General features: G+C 39.8%; 3 protein-coding genes and 1 long non-coding RNA gene across 7 annotated transcripts; 1 reads left to right on the top strand and 3 right to left on the bottom strand.

The window, feature by feature from the left end:
• The first annotated feature begins 478 nt into the window (after positions 1 to 478).
• Positions 479 to 6,563, top strand: LOC113577321 (eukaryotic translation initiation factor 5A-1). 2 transcript variants are annotated; one of them, XM_027009904.3, is made up of 6 exons: positions 479 to 815; positions 2,266 to 2,440; positions 2,816 to 2,920; positions 3,230 to 3,361; positions 3,475 to 3,547; positions 4,695 to 6,563. In XM_027009904.3, exons 2-5 carry the CDS (start codon positions 2,273 to 2,275, stop codon positions 3,535 to 3,537), a joined length of 468 nt encoding a protein of 155 aa, XP_026865705.1. In that variant the 5' UTR covers positions 479 to 815; positions 2,266 to 2,272; the 3' UTR covers positions 3,538 to 3,547; positions 4,695 to 6,563. The 2 variants fall into 2 exon arrangements, with proteins under 2 accessions (XP_026865705.1, XP_026865704.1); XM_027009903.3 differs by having other exon boundaries at positions 481 to 815; positions 4,776 to 6,563.
• Positions 6,546 to 13,495, bottom strand: LOC113577320 (G protein pathway suppressor 2). 3 transcript variants are annotated; one of them, XM_027009902.3, is made up of 11 exons: positions 13,359 to 13,495; positions 12,983 to 13,100; positions 12,778 to 12,887; positions 12,153 to 12,265; positions 11,877 to 11,956; positions 11,575 to 11,654; positions 11,163 to 11,325; positions 9,800 to 9,883; positions 9,530 to 9,606; positions 8,797 to 8,892; positions 6,546 to 8,457 (listed from the first exon to the last, which is right to left on the bottom strand). In XM_027009902.3, exons 2-11 carry the CDS (start codon positions 13,074 to 13,076, stop codon positions 8,365 to 8,367), a joined length of 990 nt encoding a protein of 329 aa, XP_026865703.2. In that variant the 5' UTR covers positions 13,077 to 13,100; positions 13,359 to 13,495; the 3' UTR covers positions 6,546 to 8,364. The 3 variants fall into 3 exon arrangements, with proteins under 3 accessions (XP_026865703.2, XP_026865702.2, XP_081550828.1); XM_027009901.3 differs by having other exon boundaries at positions 13,324 to 13,487; XM_081694702.1 differs by having other exon boundaries at positions 13,363 to 13,485.
• A 2,110-nt stretch (positions 13,496 to 15,605) lies between these two features.
• Positions 15,606 to 17,042, bottom strand: LOC145660416 (uncharacterized). Its single transcript, XR_014126773.1, has 3 exons — positions 16,500 to 17,042; positions 16,146 to 16,322; positions 15,606 to 15,985 (listed from the first exon to the last, which is right to left on the bottom strand). It is a non-coding gene; the product is annotated as an uncharacterized LOC145660416 (long non-coding RNA).
• Positions 17,043 to 18,190: 1,148 nt separating this feature from the next.
• Positions 18,191 to 20,546, bottom strand: LOC113577353 (histone H2A.Z). Its single transcript, XM_027009961.3, has 5 exons — positions 20,458 to 20,546; positions 19,979 to 20,056; positions 19,578 to 19,691; positions 19,043 to 19,172; positions 18,191 to 18,545 (listed from the first exon to the last, which is right to left on the bottom strand). The coding sequence occupies exons 1-5, from the start codon at positions 20,458 to 20,460 to the stop codon at positions 18,484 to 18,486; spliced, it is 387 nt and encodes a 128-aa protein (XP_026865762.1). The 5' UTR covers positions 20,461 to 20,546; the 3' UTR covers positions 18,191 to 18,483.

The raw sequence follows: 20,546 nt of genomic DNA, 5'->3' as shown, positions 1-20,546 counted from the left end.
TAATGTAAGAAGTGTAACATCCTGCTTTGACATGTCCAGTGTTTTACCCGTCGTATTATATCATGCAAACTAACTCTAAAGCCAAGTTGAGGCGTAATGCGAAGGTTTCCAGAGGAGGAAACGCAGCCTACGCCAACCTTTGATGAATTCCGTTTAGCCCCCAAAATAGTGGGACCACTGTGCAGAATTAATGGAAGAAATGAAAACGCCCTTTCTCAGACATAAGAAACCCGACACGTGTACCCTAAAAGTAACGTAAGGTGATTGTCAAATGCCCTACTGATGTATCAATGTATTATTTTGCACACAAAATAAACCCAAAACGGAGATGTCTGCCATCTAATACTATGGGTACTAGCTAACACGAGGCTCTGCGCGCTCCCGCGATCCCCCACCCGTCGTAGGACGTGAAGACCGAAGGTCGAGGGCGCATGCGCAGTGCGAAGGAAACCACTGAGGTTCATTTCATGGGTACGTGTGGCTGACTCGGCGCGGATGAGCGAGAGAGAGAGAGAGCGAGAGAGAGCGAGAGAGAGAGAGAGAGAGAGAGAGAGAGAGAGAGAGAGCGAGCGAGCGATCGGGGTTCCCACTTTTGCCGACCCGCGCGTGTGCCCTCGTGAAACGGGAAAAAAAACCGAGACGCCTGGAATGACGGTATCGTCCGGAGAGCTGATTTAAGCTGAATAGGCTACAGCAGGGGCGCCGCGCAGCCACCCCGCACGGAGAGGGAACGGACGCACCGAGACACCCAGTGGGACTCGCCCCGTCGTCGGATCGCCCCGAAGCGTCTAGCGTGGAGAAGGATCGCAAACCAGGCAAGTAGCCTGGCTAACGAAACCTTTCAAATAGCGGGCGTGATCGCGCGTTAAGAGTTGCCTCCTCCCTCCAAATGCACCTTCATCTTGCACATTTCTCTTTCATACCGAAAGGCAAATTTGCGTCGTTTATTTTTGCAACGGCGAAACGCTTAGCTAAACTTTGGACGAGGCACCTCTTTTTAAGTAATCCGCTAACTAGCGGCGTTTTGCGTTTATTCGTGGCACTGGAAATTTGGGATGACGACAACAAAATGTCCTTAGGCCTTGGATTTAACTTTACGCAACTGGTCAATAGAAGCGATGTCTCCGTCGATCTAGCCGAATTAAAACGTGATTTGTCTGGAAAGAGACCAAATGACTTGGATCATGACTCAAACCCCCGTAGCGTCCACGCAACATCTCCGGATTAGCGCAGTTCACCAACGTTAAACCCAAACCTCGTGGCGGCTGTAACACTTCCAGACTGAAGTTGCGTGTTCACACTTGTGGCGATGTCTGGTTCCCGTTATCGGTTTTTAACCGTGCCGGCGACGCGGTTGCACCTGCTTGGCGATGGTCGGCTCCCCCGCTCGCTGGGCCTCGGCGCGGCGCCGCTGTCACATCGAGCAGGCCGCACCATGTCAAACACGGGCGTCGTTGTGAAATACGGCCCAAGCGAGTTCAAAACGACGTTATTCATGATCCGTGACTAAATCAAATATGCGCCCATTCTAATGCCTTCTGACAGCCAACGCTCAAGTCTTACAGAAATGCTAATCTTAACATGCCAATGCCGGGTGCCTTATTGCCACAGTGTGCATATGGGAGATTGTAAAGTTGGCTGGATCTAGAGACGCAAAATGTCAAAGTTTGGGCTTTATCATGACAATCTGGAGTCTGAGAGAATTTAAATTAGCTAACGGGTTGTACAGACTTGCTACCACAAGGTGTGTGCTGGTTCAGATCGATTCTTTTGAGCCTGGCATTTCTTGCATGGAGACAGCGTGAGTTGACGTTAAGGCCTTTCCACGTGAACGCGTGCGCCCCAACCACGCACAGCAATACAACCGATATTGTTTATATTGCGTTAATTTACTTGCGATTCACGAATAACATTCCAAAGTGAGCCACTGTTAATACGTTTAAAGGTTTTTTTTATTTATTTATTTGTTTGTCAGAAGTATAAAGCAGCGTGGCAAACGGGTGCCATGTTCTCGTTACCAAATTTAGCCCACCCTTGCAAAATAGCAAGCGTGCATTTTTTTATTTCTAAAGAAAGAACAGTTTTATTTGAACAACAATACATTTAAAAGGTACTATTTATTTTTAAACGATAAATATCATGGATCCCTACCTCATCATACACAGCACTTTTCTGTATTTCGCAAACACCCCAATCAATAGTAATACATTAGTCAGCCACTGAAAACCTTGCAGTGCATTAGGTCTTATGCTCGTCACCTTTCAGGACAAATATGGCAGATGCAGATTTGGACTTCACGACAGGTGATGCCGGGGCGTCCGCCACTTACCCCATGCAATGTTCTGCTCTGCGCAAAAACGGCTTTGTGGTGCTGAAGAGCCGCCCATGCAAGATCGTGGAGATGTCCACCTCCAAGACCGGCAAGCATGGACACGCAAAGGTGAGCGTAGTTGAAGGTGATTAAGAGCACAAATAGGGCTGTCAATTCAGTATTGTTGTTCCACTAGTATGCACCCAAGTCTAAAATATTATGCTATACGAACAACGGTACTAGATACTACTGGTATTCAAAACAGAAAAAAAGAATTGGTTTCCAGAATATAAAACTAAATGAAGAGCGTCCGTTAATTGTACCATATGGGTCTCTGATTATTTAGCAGTTGATGTGGACACTATTCTGATGAATGTAACTCTTAAAAAAGAAAAAGAAAAAAACTGTAGGGTGAGTTCTAGACACACTCTAAGATGACTGTGAGGTTCATGATCTTTTAAATATACAGGAGCTTATAAACACTTTTACTTTTTTGGCTGAAAGGTCCACATGGTTGGAATTGACATCTTCACTGGCAAAAAGTATGAGGATATCTGTCCCTCTACTCATAATATGGATGTCCCTAACATCAAGAGAATGGATTATCAGGTACAAAAGTCTCCCAGTTCAACTAAAGTATGACCCCATTAGGAACCTGGTCACATGTTTACAGTATAATGTTCTACATTATATCTGATAATCCATTGACTCTGCAAGTTTCAAGATAGTGAGTGAAATTAATTATTCTTCATGTTGATGTAGTCTTATGAGCATCAAGTCCAGATCCAGAAACTCACATTTATTATTTAAATGTAAATGTGTGTAGAACCTTTTGACTTCTGAGAGAGAGGTTTTTCCAATTCAAATCTCCCTTCTCTGTTACACCTTGTTACTCTCTCAACCTACCCTCATCCACAGTTGATTGGCATCCAAGATGGCTACCTGTCTCTGCTTCAGGACAGTGGTGAAGTTAGAGAAGACTTGAAAATGCCTGAAGGAGAATTGGGAAAAGAGATTGAGGGCAAGTTTGATGCTGGAGAGGAGATCCTGGTAAATGCTCTTTACTGCCTTTTACTCTGCTCCGCAAAAGCCATACTGTGTCGGTGAGGTCCCTCGCCCGACTTGTGGTTCTAATTATTTCACTTTTGTTGTGTGGATTTCAGATCACTGTTCTGTCTGCGATGAATGAGGAGGCTGCAGTGGCCATCAAAGCCATGGCTAAATAAAACACAGCAGGTATACAGAGCTCTCACGTGTGTGTGCATGCTCACCTGCTAGCTGAGAGTGACCGTGCTACGCTAGTGTGCCAACAGCAAAGCACTATTTAAAGTGTTTACATTATATTCAGACATTAAAAAAAAAAAAAGAATGGGGTTTTCAATAAAATACTATGTTTAGATCTAAACTATTATAAAACCACTTTTTGACTCTCTCAAATCTAAGTGCAAAGCACATGTGTAATGTGTTAGTTATTTTAGCTTGCCCATGCTTATAACCCCTGATCAGATGCTGCTATGCTCTGTTATTAAAATGGAACTTTGTGAACTTGTGCTAGACTGTCATGGATCAAAGACAGAACTGAATCTCAAGGAACAGAAAACCTTATGTGATTTATACAAATAAAGTCACTTCAGACTGTCCAAATGTGTTTTTCATATTAATTCCATGCTATTTTCTGTTTATTAACTAATGTATTGATGATTGAAGGCAAGACTGGGACAGTTTGCTGTTTGCACACTGGCAACTGCACTACCACAGAAGTAATGGAGATAAAGCCTTTGTATTCATCTTGTTTTGTACATGACAAATGACTTCGTATATGAAGTGTACGTAGGGTTTCATGGTAAACTTTATACTGTATTTTGTACTACCTGTGTTGCATTTTGTCTTGTTAATAACTTTGGGCTAAATTGTAAAACAATAAAAGCACTTAAGTTAATACCTATTCCTAGAAGCTAATAATCCCCTAAATTGACATTGTGATTTTGCATTTAGCGTGCTAAAATTATATTCATGTAGGCACAAGATGTAGGAGTGTGTTTACTTACTTTTTTTGTTTTTTGATATAACCACTTGATGAATAAAAGCTTGCAGATGTGGGCCTTTTACAAAAACTATATTCCCAGGTAACTGCCCATTCAGCCATCCTAGGCTGTCGATTCTGTAGTGTATATATTTTATCGGCAGTTACTTCTCTATGTTTGCAAAAGGCCAAATATAAACCAGATGTTTTTTATTGGTATTGTTGAGACGATGTGACGGTTTCTGGCTGTTCTTTTCTAGCTACTTACTCTGTCCATCTCCTTTCTCCTATCTTTTTTTAAACACGCATTTGTCCCTTGCATCGAACTATACGTTTTCCCGCTTGTCTTTTGATCTTCAGTTGCATTCTGCCACTTTCCTTTCGCTCGTTCTCACTCCTGCGTATTCTTCCTCTTGCTTCTCCTTTCTCCCTTTCTATCAGGTATTGGCAAGATGCACTGGACCTGGAAAGAAGGAGAGAATTACACCTCAGCAATGCTATTCTCCCCTTTTTTTGTCTTTATTTTTCATTCTTTATTTCTTAACTCTCCCCCGCTCTCTTAATGTACTTTATAGCCCGTCTTTGGGTTGGAAAAATTAGAAAGGAAAAAAAAGAATAAATAATTGGAAATTGTCGCAAATGATCAAAATCTCTGTAAATACATTGAGTATACATTAATCAACACTATTTTGAATGTATATAATAGAGAAGAAAAACTGAATGACAAATGGGCTGATAGCCATAGGCACTGTAATGGTGGAGGGTTGTTTGCCCCCTCATACATAATTACACTAACATGAGTGTGTCACTTTTTGTCTAGTTTTTCCCTTTCCTTTTTTATTTAAAAATGACACATTTTCATCTGTTCCAATGACCACCCTTCATGCATTCTTTGCCAATTTAAATTGGGTTCGCATGTAAATAGCTACACATCTGTTGTGTGGCTACTTGTATTGCAGACAGACAGCAAGAGAGAGAAACGGGCCACGTATAACAGGATGTGAAGTCTTTCCCTTAGATGATCAGGCCATCAGTTTACCTACTTCCTTACCTCACAATTGCCAGAATAGGCTAGAGTGCTGTCCCCACAAAGCAGACATATGTATTCAGTCACATGTAAAGACTCATAAAATGTTCTGTTTTAAACATTTTCCAGTTTTCTTAAAGATTTTGATAGAATCATGGTTTTACAAAGTCTTCAGAACTGTACTTATTTAAATATTTCTTTCTTTCCCTAAAAGCTAGACAGGTGGGGACCTGGAGATTACTATGAAATGTCAGTAAGAAATATTCTACTATAAGAGCATATTAAGCCCTGATCCATTCTTAATATGTTCTCGCTATTTGATGCACATTATAAACTCATTGGCCATTTTATTATGCACACTTGCAGGTAAAATTTTTAAAGTGTTCAAATACCATCGGTTGATATGCATAATTTGTTAGCCAGCTTCTCCTTGTTCATCACTAGTCAGTTTCCGGACCACTGCTAACCAGAAATTATTTAAGCAGTGGACCATTAACAACGATGCAGTGGAATGGTTGCGAGTGTTCTACCGGTACAAATTTAATAAGCACAGTAGTGCAGCTGGAATTTTTTATTTTATTTTATTTTATTTTTTTACAAGTCACTGATGGGATGACAGAGGCTTGTCATAAAAAATATATCCAGCCAAAAGCGGTGCTGTGGTCAGAAAACGACCGTGAAGGAAAGGCCGGGACAGTGTGTCAACTCATTCTTCAGCAGGCAACCTATCTTTGCTCTATCCCATCTCTTAACACAACTGAACAGAGCCACTAATGGCACCAAATACCTGATAGTAGCATACTGGGAATCTTGATGAACCCCATTGACTAGATTGAGGAACACAGGACTCGAGGATGGCTAACAAAAACATGACAACAAACTGGTAATACACTCTTAACTGTATACCTAGAAGGTGTAGATAATAAAGTGGCTGGTAAGTGTACCATCATCTCGTCACATCATCATCAAACTTAGTAAGTAGGCTGTTCTCCAGATATGATTATATGGACAAAAAAAAACTTTAATTTGTTGAACCAGCCCTTAGGTGAACAGTTTACATAAAGTCACATCTGTACTTTGTGTCAAAACTCTTTCTCTTCCCTTTCATATTAAATGAGCAGAGCCTCTTTTTGTTCTATGACTGTGATAAACAATATGCATTAAAGCAAGAGGAGCCCTCATCCTCATGTTTAAAAAAGAAACCATAAACCTTGCTTTATTTTGCTCAGTGTCTGAAGGGCATTTTTCGCTAACAGATTGTCGTGTCTAGAATTATTGGTTGAAGAATATAAGCAGAAATGCCTACTGCTTATGCCCCTCCATTTTTCCTTCAAAAACATAGGTGTCAAATTTAAAGCAACACCAAAGAGATAAATAAAACCTTAGTTGAATCCTTTATGTGTAAGGAAATTTAAATATACTGTAGCCTTCTTCCAGTTTCTTTTGATGTAGGATTCACTACTGTGGCGAAAGACGTACATGTCAAGACACAGATGGACGCGAACATAGTAAAGACATGTAGAGAATACAAAATAATACAAACTGCTGTTATGATAGTCATGAACCCTTAATTTGGACAAATTCCAAATTTATCAGAAGAGGATGTTAAATGCTTTCCACACAGACCTACTAAAATGGCAAGGGCTGCGAAGAACGCTCACAATTCAAGAACTACAGCATTTAGTTACATCTTAGGCTGACAATGTCTAAAAATGAACCACTGATTACCACTTTCACAATAACTGGCTCTTTGGAGAGGTTGTTTAAAAAAGCCTCTCAAAACAACCAAGGACAACAAAGTTAGTGCTAGCGCAAGAGAACTCAAAATCAGACAGTTTCATCCATGTCTGTTATCTGAATGTTATAAAATATGTGTAAGATAAGAAACTCACATCATAACCCAACATCAAATATGTAATATGTGAATATATAGGTCAGTCATTGATGTTTTGGGGCAGCTTTGTTGGCAAAGGTCAAGATACAGATGTTTAGTGCAGTGGAATATTCTAGTCAATGTACTGGGACATTTTACATGGTCTCATTGCTTCTTCTAGTCTTAATCACAGGTTCACCTGTTAGAAGTACCATGAACCTAAAGGAAAGGTCTATGGGAGTGGGTATGGGGAAGTGTTGGCCTAGCCCTTAGTCTTACAACAGTTAGGCCTTCTGAGATGAGATTAGGGCAGGCAATAAGTGCAAGCCTAATTGATTTTGGTTCTGCATAGAGGAATGGACACCTCACAACTGGTAATCCAGTATTTCGTGCAGCTTTGCCTGCCAAGGGTAAAAGAATGGAACCTGTTTTTATAAGTATAAAACCCCAGCAAGACATTTATAAACTCAATAAATGTTACTGTAATTGGTTGAATCAAGTTGTTTAGTACCGGTTAGGCTGGGGACAAAACAAAAACAAAACACTTTACTTCTTTCCATCAAAGTTAATCTGGACCTGATTAAAGATCAAGCAAAGATGGGCAATTTACACTGAAAATGTCATTATGAAAATTAAAAAAAAAAACACACACACCACACCTTACCAATGTAACGCAAATCCAGCAACTGCCATCAAGCAATTCTGACTGTAAAATGTTTGTTTTTTTGTAACAAGTGTAAACAAAAATGAGGCCATGAACTTCCTTAAAAGGGCAATAAAGGTATATGTAAATGTAAAATTTTCTCTGGGTCCAGTCATGTCACCACTGCCTGCTTATAATACATGACGTAAAATGTAAACTGGTAAGAACTTTCCTTTAAAAGTCTTTTCTCTGAAGTTGTAACATTGTTCATAGGTTACACATCTTTTAAATGCCACAGGATGAAATTCTAATTTATAGCATGTTAGAGTATATCCAAATCCAAATGATGTTTTCCAGTACACTGCCCACTGGTTGAACGATGCATCACTGAAGTCGTAACCGTTCTTTGCTACAACACAGCCAAGTTGTTTGGGACTTTTGCAACATCCACAGCATCTTGATGGTGTCTTGGTTTTCAGGACCTTGATTACTTGCTATGGTGGTAGAATCTCTGTCCAGCTTGAGGGTGGGAAAGGTAGGTATGACGGGAAGCTGGCTGAGCAGAGCTCGGAAAGGGGGCCTGTCAAACACACATGAATACTGAACCTTAGCACCAACAGCAGTCCAACCCATTTGTCTGCGCAAGTAACCAAAAACCCATTTAAACTGCACACATACTAAAAATACAGAGAAACAATTTTTACATATTTAGATGAACAAGGAGAGTGAAGTGGAGTAAAACATGGAGAAACCCAAGAGAGGTAAATGTAGAAAAGGACCGATCACTTCAGATTGGTTGCATATGAAAGGACTTGGGTCAATAGTTTGAGAGCATAATGAGTGGTTTAAACAGTGGATTAATAATGCATTACAAGTGGTTATTACTCTTGTGTGTACAAGCAATAGTAAATGACCTCACCTTTGCTGTGGAAATCTGAACAGCCATTGAAGGTGTAGGCAGCAGTCCTGTGGCACTTACATGTAGAGCCTGAGCATGAATGGGCCTAAGAGCACCCTGTTGTGCACAAGAAGGGGTACCATTTCCAATAAATCCATATTCATTGTGTTTACAGTGGTTTTAAACAGGTTAAATGTAAAACAGGAACCAAATTAATTTCACACTGTAAGGTCATACAGACAGAAGGCAAATGTCTCTTGATATGATGGCATCAATGCAAAAGCACATAGCTGCCACAGAGCTCCCAAACACAAACTTTTCAGAGATTGTTCAGAATGATGCAGCACACAAGCTACCATATGCCTGTGCTCAGTGTTTGTAAGAGATGACCAAAAACAGCACAGCCAATTTGGGCAGCAAGTGTTAGAAATATAACCTATGCATATAAAAGCATTTTACATATTTAAAAGTATTTTCTCTGAAAAGTAGTTTCTCTCCAACTCTGGAGAGGTAACCCAAAGCCAGTCCTGAGTATGAAGGCCCTGCATGGAAACTAATTTCGAAACATTACAGACAGAAAATCTTTTAAGAAAGGATCACCAACAAATTAATTTGGTGTGTGGATTCTAGTCATTCAGATTAATTTGCTCAAGAAAGATTCTCTTTCCCTTTACAGTTTCTCTCCCAACAGCAGACACCACCTTAGATGAGAGCTGGAATATAGCAATCAAGACCCTCTATCAAATGCATTTACCGAGTCGGTGAAGCCAGACTGCTGATTGGCATGTTCTAGCTGCTTCTGAAGAGGGATACTGGCACTGGGGATGAAACCTGTGGTGATGAGCAGAACAGCAGTGAGAAGAACAGCGACAAAACGTACATCACTGCCAAATATGTGCTCGTAGCCAGAGAGAGACGAGATTTGAACAGACAAGTCAAGTGATACGCAGTATATCCAGAACACAGGGTAATATGGCCATCAGCAATAAAGGTCAGGAATGGCGTTGATTGCATGTGCACCCACCTGTCGGGGACGCGAAGTGGCCGTGGACAGCATAGCTTTGTGGTTGATGGGGCAGGTATGGCATTGTCTGGAAAGCTGAGGCACCTATGCAGAGGATGGTACAGTCAGATGTGTCTGTGGGAATTTCTCAATTTTCACAATGCTTTACAGGACTTAGGCTAATGCATGAATCTATGAGTTGAAATACCAGGGGGGGGGGGGGTTAGGATCACAACCTGAATTTTAAAATCAATATTCAACATTCTAGTGTACAGAAAATTAAACTGTAGGGAAGCAAACATGTGGTTCAGGCAAGCAAAAACATTTTATTAACAAGAATTAAAGAATGGGAATTTGCCCAATCTTTATAGGTACTGCCCAGTTAAACAGTACAGCTACCAAACACACTGAAAAGCCTTCCATTAAGAAACAAAAATTTAAATAATATATTTAAATTTAATGGTTTTAATTAGCTGTTTATGTTCAGGAATACTTTCAAACATCCAACAGCTCTTTAGCTATCAATTCTGAACAAAGTAAGAGGCTATAATTTGCTCCTTACTCAAACTTGTGTTGAACCTTAAAGGGTGCAGCAGCTGTCTTCTTATTTCCATTTTCCATTCCACCTTAGTCAAATTATTCAGTCCACCACATAAGGTGGCCCATAAAAATAAGAAGACAGCTTTTTCACGATTTAAGCTGCTCCTCATTAGGAGAAATGTACCTTTTTTTAGACAATTATCTAAATTGTAGAATTGTATACCACAATAAATTAAATTCAAGCATAACGTCAAAGCTGCTGAAATATTTGACTTGAAACACAGCGTTAGCTAAATACCAAATGACTTCAAATATCTTCTGAAAAACATAGATGCTCTCTTACTTCTGATTTGTCCATACAATTAAAATAACTCAAAAATGACAGTGTATAGCTGCTGTGTTGTGTTTGAATAAGGCGAGGGAGCAAGGATTCTTCTTGCTGGCAGCAGAATCTCCACACACAACTACCCAAAAGACAACCCCCCCCCCCCCAACCCCTTAAATAAAAAACACCACACTCTACATGATTCACATGAATGGACTATACATTCAAAACAGCACTGTTTTCATGCATGACAAATGACATCACAACAGTTTACCATTTATTGTCAACAGACCTCCAGCCATAGCATGACTCACCGGACTGCCCAAAAGGTTGGTACACAGCTGTTACCTCAATGTTCACAAAAGTACTGAAGATGAGGGAACGCATAATGCAAGTACCCAGGAAAAACCAGCAAAAGCTTTGCTTAGCAGGGCTGGCTTTTAAAAATGAAAATACGGGAAACACACCGGCTCTGGAAGCAACAAAGACAGATGGCCGATACAGCAAACAAGAAGGTACCTCTGATCTGGGAAGTGCCCGAGAAGCTGATGGGTACTGTTGCGGCCGGGCCGTAGCCGGAGGGATGCTGGGCATACGGCTCGTGCACCGCAGGGCTTCCCGAGAACTGCCCGTGTTCGGAGGAGCCTGGAGTGAAACCAGGCTGCCCAGAGAAGTGACGGCCCTAACGGACACAACCACTGGTCAGGTAGGGACACTGATTAATGCAGGCTGAGAGAGCTTGCGGAGCGGCAGGTTTTTACATAGTTCATCTTAAGCTTGAAACTCAATCACATGAATTTGTTTATTTTTAGAGTACGGCTTAAATGTTACATTTCAGAACCTCGTCAGTTAAAGTACTGAAAAGAAAGTTAAGTGTACATATGCTTTTACCATAAGCATATCAAATGCAAAAGGAAAAGCTTTAACTCACAGGGATGCCAGGTGTCTGAAACAACTGTTTACCACGCTCTGCCAACAGACCTCCAGGTCTGCCATGACTCACTGGACTGCCTAAAAGGTACACACACACACACACACACACACTACCTTAATGCTCACACTATTCTAGATGTGAAGATGAGGAAACTCAATGTCGGAACTCAGGTACAACATCCAGCAAAGCCGTTGCTTTATGAGGTTCACCTCAAAGTGGAATATTCCTTTACAGCAACTCTGTTTAAACAGACTTCTCATCACATGGTCTCCTTCTTATTTAAAGAGAGACAAGCTCACCTTGCAGACTGAGTAGGTGCTGCCCTGAGTGCAGGGGTATACTGGGCTGGTAACTGGCTGAGGTCAGTGTTGTAATGTCACTGCAGATAAAAGTGAATTAAGGAGCAGGGGGTCATCAAGCAGGAGGCAAAAACAGCTTGGGATCAGCAGTACGCAGGAAATCTACTACTGAAATACACCACCACAAGACCAAAACTGGGGTGCCATTAATCTACCAATTTAATGTGCACATCTTTGATTGCAAGACCTAACGCAAGAAGAGGCTTTTCCCGCTACCTCTGTTCTTTTCTTCGCCTCTTCTCCTCTTCATGGAGAACTTTTTTAAGTTGCAGGAAGAGTTGGTGTTTTTCCTCCTGCAAACCCTGCAATTTCTCCTCCATCTTCAGAACCTGTAAGGCAGTGCTAAAATGTCACAAAGTATATAGGCTTTATTCTACTACACAGAAATCTGTTCTCTACTCTAGTAATACCGTTTTGGACGCGTTTTCCCCCACTGATTTAGCTTAGACCCATTAGTGAAACATTTTCCTTTGAAATATCATTTTAAATGTAAACTCACTATTCCAAGTAATCAGGGTCATGGGTTCAAATCCCAGCAAGCTTCCATAAATATATGTCAACACACCAGGTGGTGAATGTCAAATTTGAATGAAATGCAAGCATGATGGTTGCAATTCATTGTAAACTAACCATGTATCTTGTTTTATCTGTTTAATCCAAACTATTGAAAATGTGATAAATTACAAGTCTATTAGTTACATAATAAAACTTTTAATAAATCTGATTAACACTTACGCGATGAAAACATTTATGGTTTAAATGTTTTTACAGACTACAAAGAATCATGCAGATATAAAAGGAGAGGTACATAAAACATCCAAACCCCCCCCCCTCCCCTCACCTGCTCTTTAGTTTCCTCCAGGGACATTCTTTCCTCCATCTCTTTGGTTCTTTTCCTCTCTTCTTCCTCCTTCATTTTCTGCTCCATCATTTTGTCCACTTCTTCCTCCTCTAAACACAAAACGACAAGGCTTTTAAAATCTGAGCAGTGGTTTGGTGTTTGATGACGGCGCAACCGGCCGACCGTTAGCGGGACGACTTCTTGCCTTGTCTTTTTCGCTCCCTCTCTCTCATGATGTGCTTGTGGAGAGCTCTGGCCATGGCGTTGGACAGCTTCGGTCTCTCCAGAAGAGCAGGCATGGTGACGGGTAGCGGGGGTGCCAGCTAGGGCCGAAATAACGTTTGTTATTTTTTTTTGCAGCAATCTTCAAGGCAAGAACAACACATTTATATATTTAGCTAGGGAAAATATCTAGCTTAGCTAGCTAAACATTACACAGCTAGCAAACGTTAGCTAGCTAGTTTAGCTAAATCAGGTTAGATTTTTCTCTTCGTACGTTAGACTCCTATTTCCTCCTATATAAAGTGAGTTAACACATAAACTCACTTTCAGCTTCTTATAAAATCCAGAAAGTAGACTACTTGCAAATGTCTTTTATCCCCTCGTCAAAAGCATACGACTGAATTACGTAGCTAGCTAGCGCTGCTTTAGCTTTGTCGATGCAATTTATGGTTCGTTTAAGTGTGCTCAATTGCTTCCCCTGTCGAATGAAAGCGCTTGTTCCGGTTCCGGTTTAATCTCGGCAAAATTAAAAAAAAAAAAATCTATACGAATGTCTTCCGTTTGAGCAAAATAAAAGTATCACGAGTACATTAATACGATGTTTGTACTCAGAAAAAAAAGGTGTATTAAGTATTATCTGTTCATAATGTGAAGAAGAACCAATGAATCACATCAATCAAGTTTTGAGAGACTTCAGTTTTGTAATGTAATTGAGGAAATAATTAGTTGTTAAAAGCTCATTAAAGTAAGCAACATTAAATTCAGAATTAGAAGAAACTATGTGGAAAACAGGTGCTCACATCCACTGTGACCTTCAAAACATGCAGACAACCTACATGCAGTAGAAATGCCTAATCTAAAAAGTAACCATAATGTAAATATAACAGCTTTTATCCAGGCTCAATGACTGCCCTACTAACACACTTTGTTTTCACTGTCAAAAGCAATTTGAAAAAAAGAACCAGACCTTATTGGCCAAATATGTTTGCACAATAAACAATACACTGTAACTGACAGTACAGCTTTCTCACTGTGCAGTAGCAGAAACCCACCTGATTAGCGCGAAATACACACACACACACACACACACACACACACACATACACACACACACACACATACACACACACCCATCTATTCCTGTACATATTCACACACATGCACAATCGGCAAATCAGCAAATCATTTAAAAGTATTTAAAGTGCAGGGTACAGCAGCTGTGTAGGAAGTAGCAATGCTGAATAGAATAGAATAGAATAGAATAGAATAGAATAGAATAGAATAGAATAGAATAGAATAGAATAGAATAGAGTATATTTGCTCTGTATAAGACAGTATGTGAGGCAGAACAGAGTGCTTATGTGCAGTAGTTGTTTGTGAGTGTGATGGCATGAGGAAGCTTTTCTGCAGTGTGGCTGTTTCAACCCTATATTATATTTAGAGGCAGAGTGACGATGACAGACTGCAGCTGATCTTCTTAAGCTGATGCAGGAAATACATCCTATGCTGGTCTTTCTTTGTGAAGAAGTTGATATTAATGTATGACTTCAACTCTCTCGTGTTTGTACTTCCCAGAAACCTGATGGACACCATATCCATCACATTCTTGACACAGATGACAGGAGCTGTCAGTGGTGGGGGGTTTTTTCTCCTTAAATTCACTATCATCTCCACTGTTTTGAGCATGTTCAGTTCCAAGTTGATGGACACCATATCCATCACATTCTTGACATAGATGACAGGAGCTGTCAGTGGTGGGGGGGTTTTTCTCCTTAAATTCACTATCATCTCCACTGTTTTGAGCATGTTCAGTTCCAAGTTGTTGTGACTGTTCCAGAAGACCAACTGTTCAACCACCCTTCTGTAGTTCAGTAAGCTTTAAAGTAAAGTATTGCCAAAATAAAATAAAATAAAATTAAATTAAAAAACAGATCCATCACTATCTTGAATGAGAACAATGTCAGTTGTGTCACTTGCAAACTTCAGACTTCAGGATTTTAACAGAGGGGTCCATTGAGGGGCAGTAATTAGTGTACTGTGAATAGAGCACTAGTGAAAGCACCCATCCTTGTGTGGGCAGCAATACTAATTGTTTGAGTATCTGAAGAGAATTTTCCCAGCCTCGCCTGCTGCTCTCTTCTTGTGAGGAAGCTGGTGGTCTATTGACACATGGAAGCAGGTGCGCTGAGTTGGGTGAGTTTATTGTGGAGCAGTTCTGGGATGATGGTATGAATGCAGAGCTGAAGCCCATAGGTCCCTGTTCACTGTATCGTCCACAGACCTGGTGGCCCAATGTGCAAGCTGCATATCTAGAGTACAGTATATTTGGGTTTGTCCGTGGATAAACTCATATTTACTGCAGCAGTTTATAAAAATTAGCTGAAATGATTGCATGCTACCAGCATTCACTTGAAATAGACATTTTACCAGAAAATGTAATGTGAAGGTAAATGACCTTTTTTTCTGAAACAAATTACCTGTATGACAATATATTTAAAATATAAGTATGACAATATATTTACATATGAAAACATTGACAAAAAACATCTCTTGCTTTCATAGATTTTTAAAAATTCCTTATACCACCTGTTGGAAAAAAGTTCCAATTCCAATTGTCAATGTGTACCAGAATGTACAGCACATTTCTGGTGTTTCTAAGTTCTGATCTGCACCAAAAGGAAAATGAAGATAAACATTTCTGGACATACGCATGGACACATATTTATCTGGAGATTGCCCTTGCAGGTGATGCAGATAAAGCTGACATTCTGGGTCTCAGGTTGCCTTGCTGACTGCTGCTCTCCTCAGGAGTGCGCTGCAGATAGACTCTGCACTGAGCCATATCCAGAAAGCCAAGATGCAGGTAACCTTTAGTCGAGGCCAAACCGCACCTCAGGAATGGAAAAGGTGTCACTGGTGTGAACAGCGGATGCACATAATTCTCTCTGCAGTGTCTCCCGGTTTGCCTCCAGGGTCTGTAGCCTATCTTTATAGTAAAGATAATGCACTGTATTAATGAACTGGCTATAACAAAAAAAAAAAATCATCTGTGATCACATGCATTTAAATCTATAGAGTTGTATTTATGGTAAAATGACAGCAAAGCACTATGAACTTTATCTTTCCCAAGTCTATCAGTACCTTACCATCTGTGCAGTAATTCACGGCTCCCGTCAGACCATTCCCACATCTGAGACACAGTGTCAAAGCCGGTGCTGACAATTATCTTTTACCAATACCTTAATCTCATTTTTGTCCCTGTTACATATCACATGGTCAAGTGTACATTTTTGCCAAGCTGCAGTTCAGTCATATTCTTGTAGCTGAAAGGTGATAAAAGAAGAAGAAGGAAAAAAGATGCATCTGATAGTAATAGAATGTTCTCTAACCTCAGCAAAATGTAATATGAACACATGCAGTATAATCAGTTATAATAGCCATTTAAACTTAATGACAGATAAGGAGCCAAAGAGACAAAGATCTGCGAATCTAGCTTGTACCTGAACACCTTATGAAATGGCATTCTCCAAACTTTCTGTGTGTTGTATGTTCCACATAGAGGTCTCTGCAGTAACTCTCTCTCACACAGTAAATTGATGAGATACTTGCAGTAAAATGTTCAATGAAAACACACTTCCAAAACAACTAAAGACTTCATTAAACAAAAAGTCACAAGGGTTTGAGCCAAACATGCATTTTACTGGTTGATGAGTATGAATTCACAATGTCCTTAACATACCAAAGGTGTGGAGAAAATCCAACTGAAATACTTGCCAAATATGAAGTATCTCATAGCACCTGTTGCTATTCTGTATTTAAACAAAGAACTTTCAGACTGTGCTACTTCAGGTTTGTTAGTTCTTCAAATATATTTAAATAAATAATGACCGCCAGCCATTACTCACACTTAGTGATGCCAAGACTCTAGTTCACGCCTTCATATTTTCTTGCACTGATTATTGTAAACCCTTTTTATTGGTCTGCTAAAACCAATAACAAACTTTAGTTCAAACAAACTCTGCACATAGAGTGATTACAACAACAAAATATGCTCACTTCATCCCTGTTCTTAGTGAGTTGTACTGTGTACCGGTTGCATAATGTATCTAACATAAAATACCCCTCACTATCTTCAGAGCTGGCCCCTGCTTACCATTTATGGACTTCTTCTAACAAGCTTCCTTGTCCCGGAATTCTCTACCCCTTTCTGTACAGAAAAGGGTATTTGTCCTTCCTTTTTCAACAGTATTTTTTTCTTAAATTGTTATTGCATTGTGAAGCAACCTTGGCTTTGTGAAAGGCACTGCTTTTAAACATTATTAAAAATATTTCACCCCAAATCGGAATTTATATTATTCCAAAACATTCAGAAACAGTCACATGCAATTTTTTTCTTTATATTTTCCAATCTTCTTAATCCTTGATCAATAGTGTAAATGTATTTTTAGTGTAAAACCATTTATCATGGTCAAGTGTGTTCTCTTGATTCACAAAGGTCAGCAACCTTTAAGTCTTACTTCACTTGTGTATTTTTTAAATACCCCATATTTTTATGTGGATCTTCATGGATGCCTTAGTGGTAGGGCTGTGACTCACCTCAGATTTATAATCCAGTGAAACAGAAAATCACAAGCATTTGTGTTTATAAAGACTCAAAACAGGAACATTGAATTATTTTTTTTTCACATGCATTTCCAAGGGTGAATAGTTTAGAGAAAAAGGTGTATAGAACGCATTCTATATTCATCAACTCTTGATTTATGTAATTTGCTGCAGCAATACCACAGGTCAAACTTAACATACACAAAATTATAGGTTGAGCTGTAACTAGATCTATAACTGAAGTACATTATAAATTCAAGACTACAAAACTATTTCTAATAATGCAGTCCTTATACACAATATTTGAAATAACCCCCCCCCCCCCCCCCCCCTTCTACAGCCTTCCTTAAGGCCGATGCAGTCTGCTAAATGACCAGACATCTTAAATGACTAACGTGATCACAAATGAAACAAAACAGTGTAGTTAAATTACAACAGGAAAGGATGATGGGGAAAATTCTATGGCTTTACATTAAATTGACTCGAGAAAAAGTATTTGCAATTGTATTTGAGCACATGAGCCAGATTAGTGTTGGATACAAGTGATATGCAAAAAGAAAGAGAAAGAAAAAAAGACGACAACAATCACTTAGGAACAGGAAATGCAGTGCACCAAGCTTTATTTGAATAAAACCCTTAAACTTCACAGGTTCAAAAACAAAATCTTGCAGATTAAAAATCACAAAGTACACTACAGTTCAAACCCAACCAAATAAAAATTGGCTTCTCTGAAGCCATGTTTTAAAAAAAATACCCCAGAAATGAGTAAATGCAAAGCCAAAAAACACAAGGTCATGAAACTACACCAATCTACACAAAAAACACATCCGAATCTTTCCAGAGTGTCCTGAGATGACCCACATATGTAATTCATGTAACGGGTCACACAGTTTTCTGTTGTCCCTTCTTCCCAATCAGAGATTTGTGAATGTGTGGAATGACACCTTGAAAAGGGGAAGTAAAAAAATGTAAGTACACAGCCACAGTAACACAGTTCATCTGGTTAACATTACTCTCACTTGAAGAGGGAGATCACAGTACAAGTTTTAGAGCGACACTATTTTTGGACTTCCTCTGCTCTAACAAAGTTCTCTAGATGGTAATCAATCCCTTCATGATGAGAATTGAACATGCCAGACAAGAGTAAACAGTAGCCATGTTATCACTTTCCAGGACATGAGCTAGAACCCATTATCAAAAAGATCCAAATTTCTTTCATGGGCAATGTTAAAGCATCACCAGTGACACACAAGCCTTTGAAATTCCATACAGCATCATTCCAGTTGATGCACGCTGCAAGTATAATGGATGACTTCCAATAAATGCAACAACAAACTGAAAAAGGTATTCATTAATACTTACGGAACAACAAATATATTGGAATTGATCATTAAGCCAAATATAAAATTACAATAGAAACCCTGAAAACTGTACGACTTACCACCACCAGCAATGGTTGCTTTAATGAGAGAGTCCAACTCCTCATCACCTCTGATGGCAAGCTGCAAATGGCGCGGAGTAATACGCTTCACCTTCAGATCTTTGGAAGCATTTCCTGCCAGCTCAAGGACCTTGTCACAAGGCAAGAATAAAACAGAAATAAAATAAAATAAAATTGAATTAAATTGAGGAAGCACAAAACTTGTAGTCATGACCCCCACACTACTGTTACACTTACTTGACTAACTCAACTGTACATTAAGTGCACATACACCCCCAAAACAACAAATGAAAGTCATTTTTGCGTCATTGTCGGTCTGCATACTCTAGAGGGAATCGACGATAGAATTCAAACAGCAGGAACCTGCTGAGAATACATGGTATAATTTTCATAGCATCTCTGGTTAACTTTTTTTTTTTTTTAATCCGACGTGTTCTTATCCACGTTTACGCCTCGAATCGTCAGCATCGACAGATTAAGTTCTAAATTTTCATAAACACAGCATCCGTATGAATTTAAATCCTAGCTAACCCACCTCAGCGGTCAAATACTCCAGAATTGCCGCGCTATAAACAGCTGCAGTGGCTCCTACGCGCCCATGACTTGTTGTTCTGGACTTCAAATGTCTGTGGATACGTCCAACGGGGAACTGCAATCCGAGGCAAACAGGAGAAAAATCAAACTTTAACCTTTAATCAAGCAATATGCGAATTATCTAGCTAGACAGCTAATTTCCGAGTTATTTCTTACTGAAGAGGGAAAATAATTTTAGCCAACTAGGTTAATCTAGCTAGGATATCTAACCATCCATCTTGCCTAAGAAAATAATTTCACTCTTACAGACCACTCAGGAGCTAAACCAAATGGATGGCATAGTTAGCCAACAATAAGGTTAACACTTCCAACAAAGCATTGGGCTGCCGCCGTAACACAAACCTGCAGTCCTGCCCTTTGTGAGCGCGAAACTGCCTTTGCTTTCGCCTTTCCCGAGTCCTTACCAGCTTTCCCTCCAGCCTAAGAAGAACAACGGGTTAAGTAAATGTAATATGCGACAGTCGTAATTCCAGTTTGAGAAAGCGCAATTGTGGGGAAACGGCATGACGAAGTCTCAGCAACCCGACATAGCTGGGTAGGTTTAGCTGCGTCCTTGGCTTGCCTCGCAGTTTACGAGAAAAAAAATGAGCTAACGTTAGCCAGCTAGCTAGCCTAGCAACCAAGGGGCTGAACATAGAGCACACGAGCTAGCTGGCTGCACGGCTAAAACAAGCCAGTGACACAATACTGGATAAAACTGAACGCAGATAATATAAAAATAAACGACGGCTTTTAAGACTAGGTTTAAAAATTCAACAAAGCAAAAAATAAACAAACAAACAAACAAACAAATAAATAAATATTTTTTTTTAACCTCGTACCATAGTTTAGGTACCAGTCCAATACAAAACCAAGTAAATTCCTGAAGGTCTTATTTGAAACTGAGTTACCCGCCTTCAGTTTAGAATAT

Source organism: Electrophorus electricus, chromosome 13, assembly GCF_041902795.1.
Source record: "Electrophorus electricus isolate QZ-2024a chromosome 13, ASM4190279v1, whole genome shotgun sequence".
Lineage (NCBI taxonomy): Eukaryota > Metazoa > Chordata > Actinopteri > Gymnotiformes > Gymnotidae > Electrophorus > Electrophorus electricus.
This window is presented reverse-complemented; position numbering and strand designations above follow the sequence as displayed.

What these genes read in the sequence shown, in the direction of transcription:
- LOC113577320 (XM_027009902.3), bottom strand. Translation starts at nt 13,076, where the DNA reads ATGCCTGCTCTTCTGGAGAGACCGAAGCTGTCCAACGCCATGGCCAGA. An exon ending in TGGAGGAAACTAAAGAGCAG is followed by an intron (nt 12,266 to 12,777) that starts GTGAGGGGAGGG and finishes ACTGCCTTACAG; the next exon opens with GTTCTGAAGATGGAGGAGAA. An exon ending in AGTCTGGCTTCACCGACTCG is followed by an intron (nt 8,893 to 9,529) that starts GTAAATGCATTT and finishes TGTGCACAACAG; the next exon opens with GGTGCTCTTAGGCCCATTCA.
- LOC113577353 (XM_027009961.3), bottom strand. An exon ending in TGGAGTATTTGACCGCTGAG is followed by an intron (nt 19,173 to 19,577) that starts GTGGGTTAGCTA and finishes CCTTGTGACAAG; the next exon opens with GTCCTTGAGCTGGCAGGAAA. An exon ending in AGCAACCATTGCTGGTGGTG is followed by an intron (nt 18,546 to 19,042) that starts GTAAGTCGTACA and finishes CCCCTTTTCAAG; the next exon opens with GTGTCATTCCACACATTCAC.
- LOC113577321 (XM_027009904.3), top strand. Translation starts at nt 2,273, where the DNA reads ATGGCAGATGCAGATTTGGACTTCACGACAGGTGATGCCGGGGCGTCC. An exon ending in TCAAGAGAATGGATTATCAG is followed by an intron (nt 2,921 to 3,229) that starts GTACAAAAGTCT and finishes CCTCATCCACAG; the next exon opens with TTGATTGGCATCCAAGATGG. An exon ending in ATGCTGGAGAGGAGATCCTG is followed by an intron (nt 3,362 to 3,474) that starts GTAAATGCTCTT and finishes TGTGGATTTCAG; the next exon opens with ATCACTGTTCTGTCTGCGAT.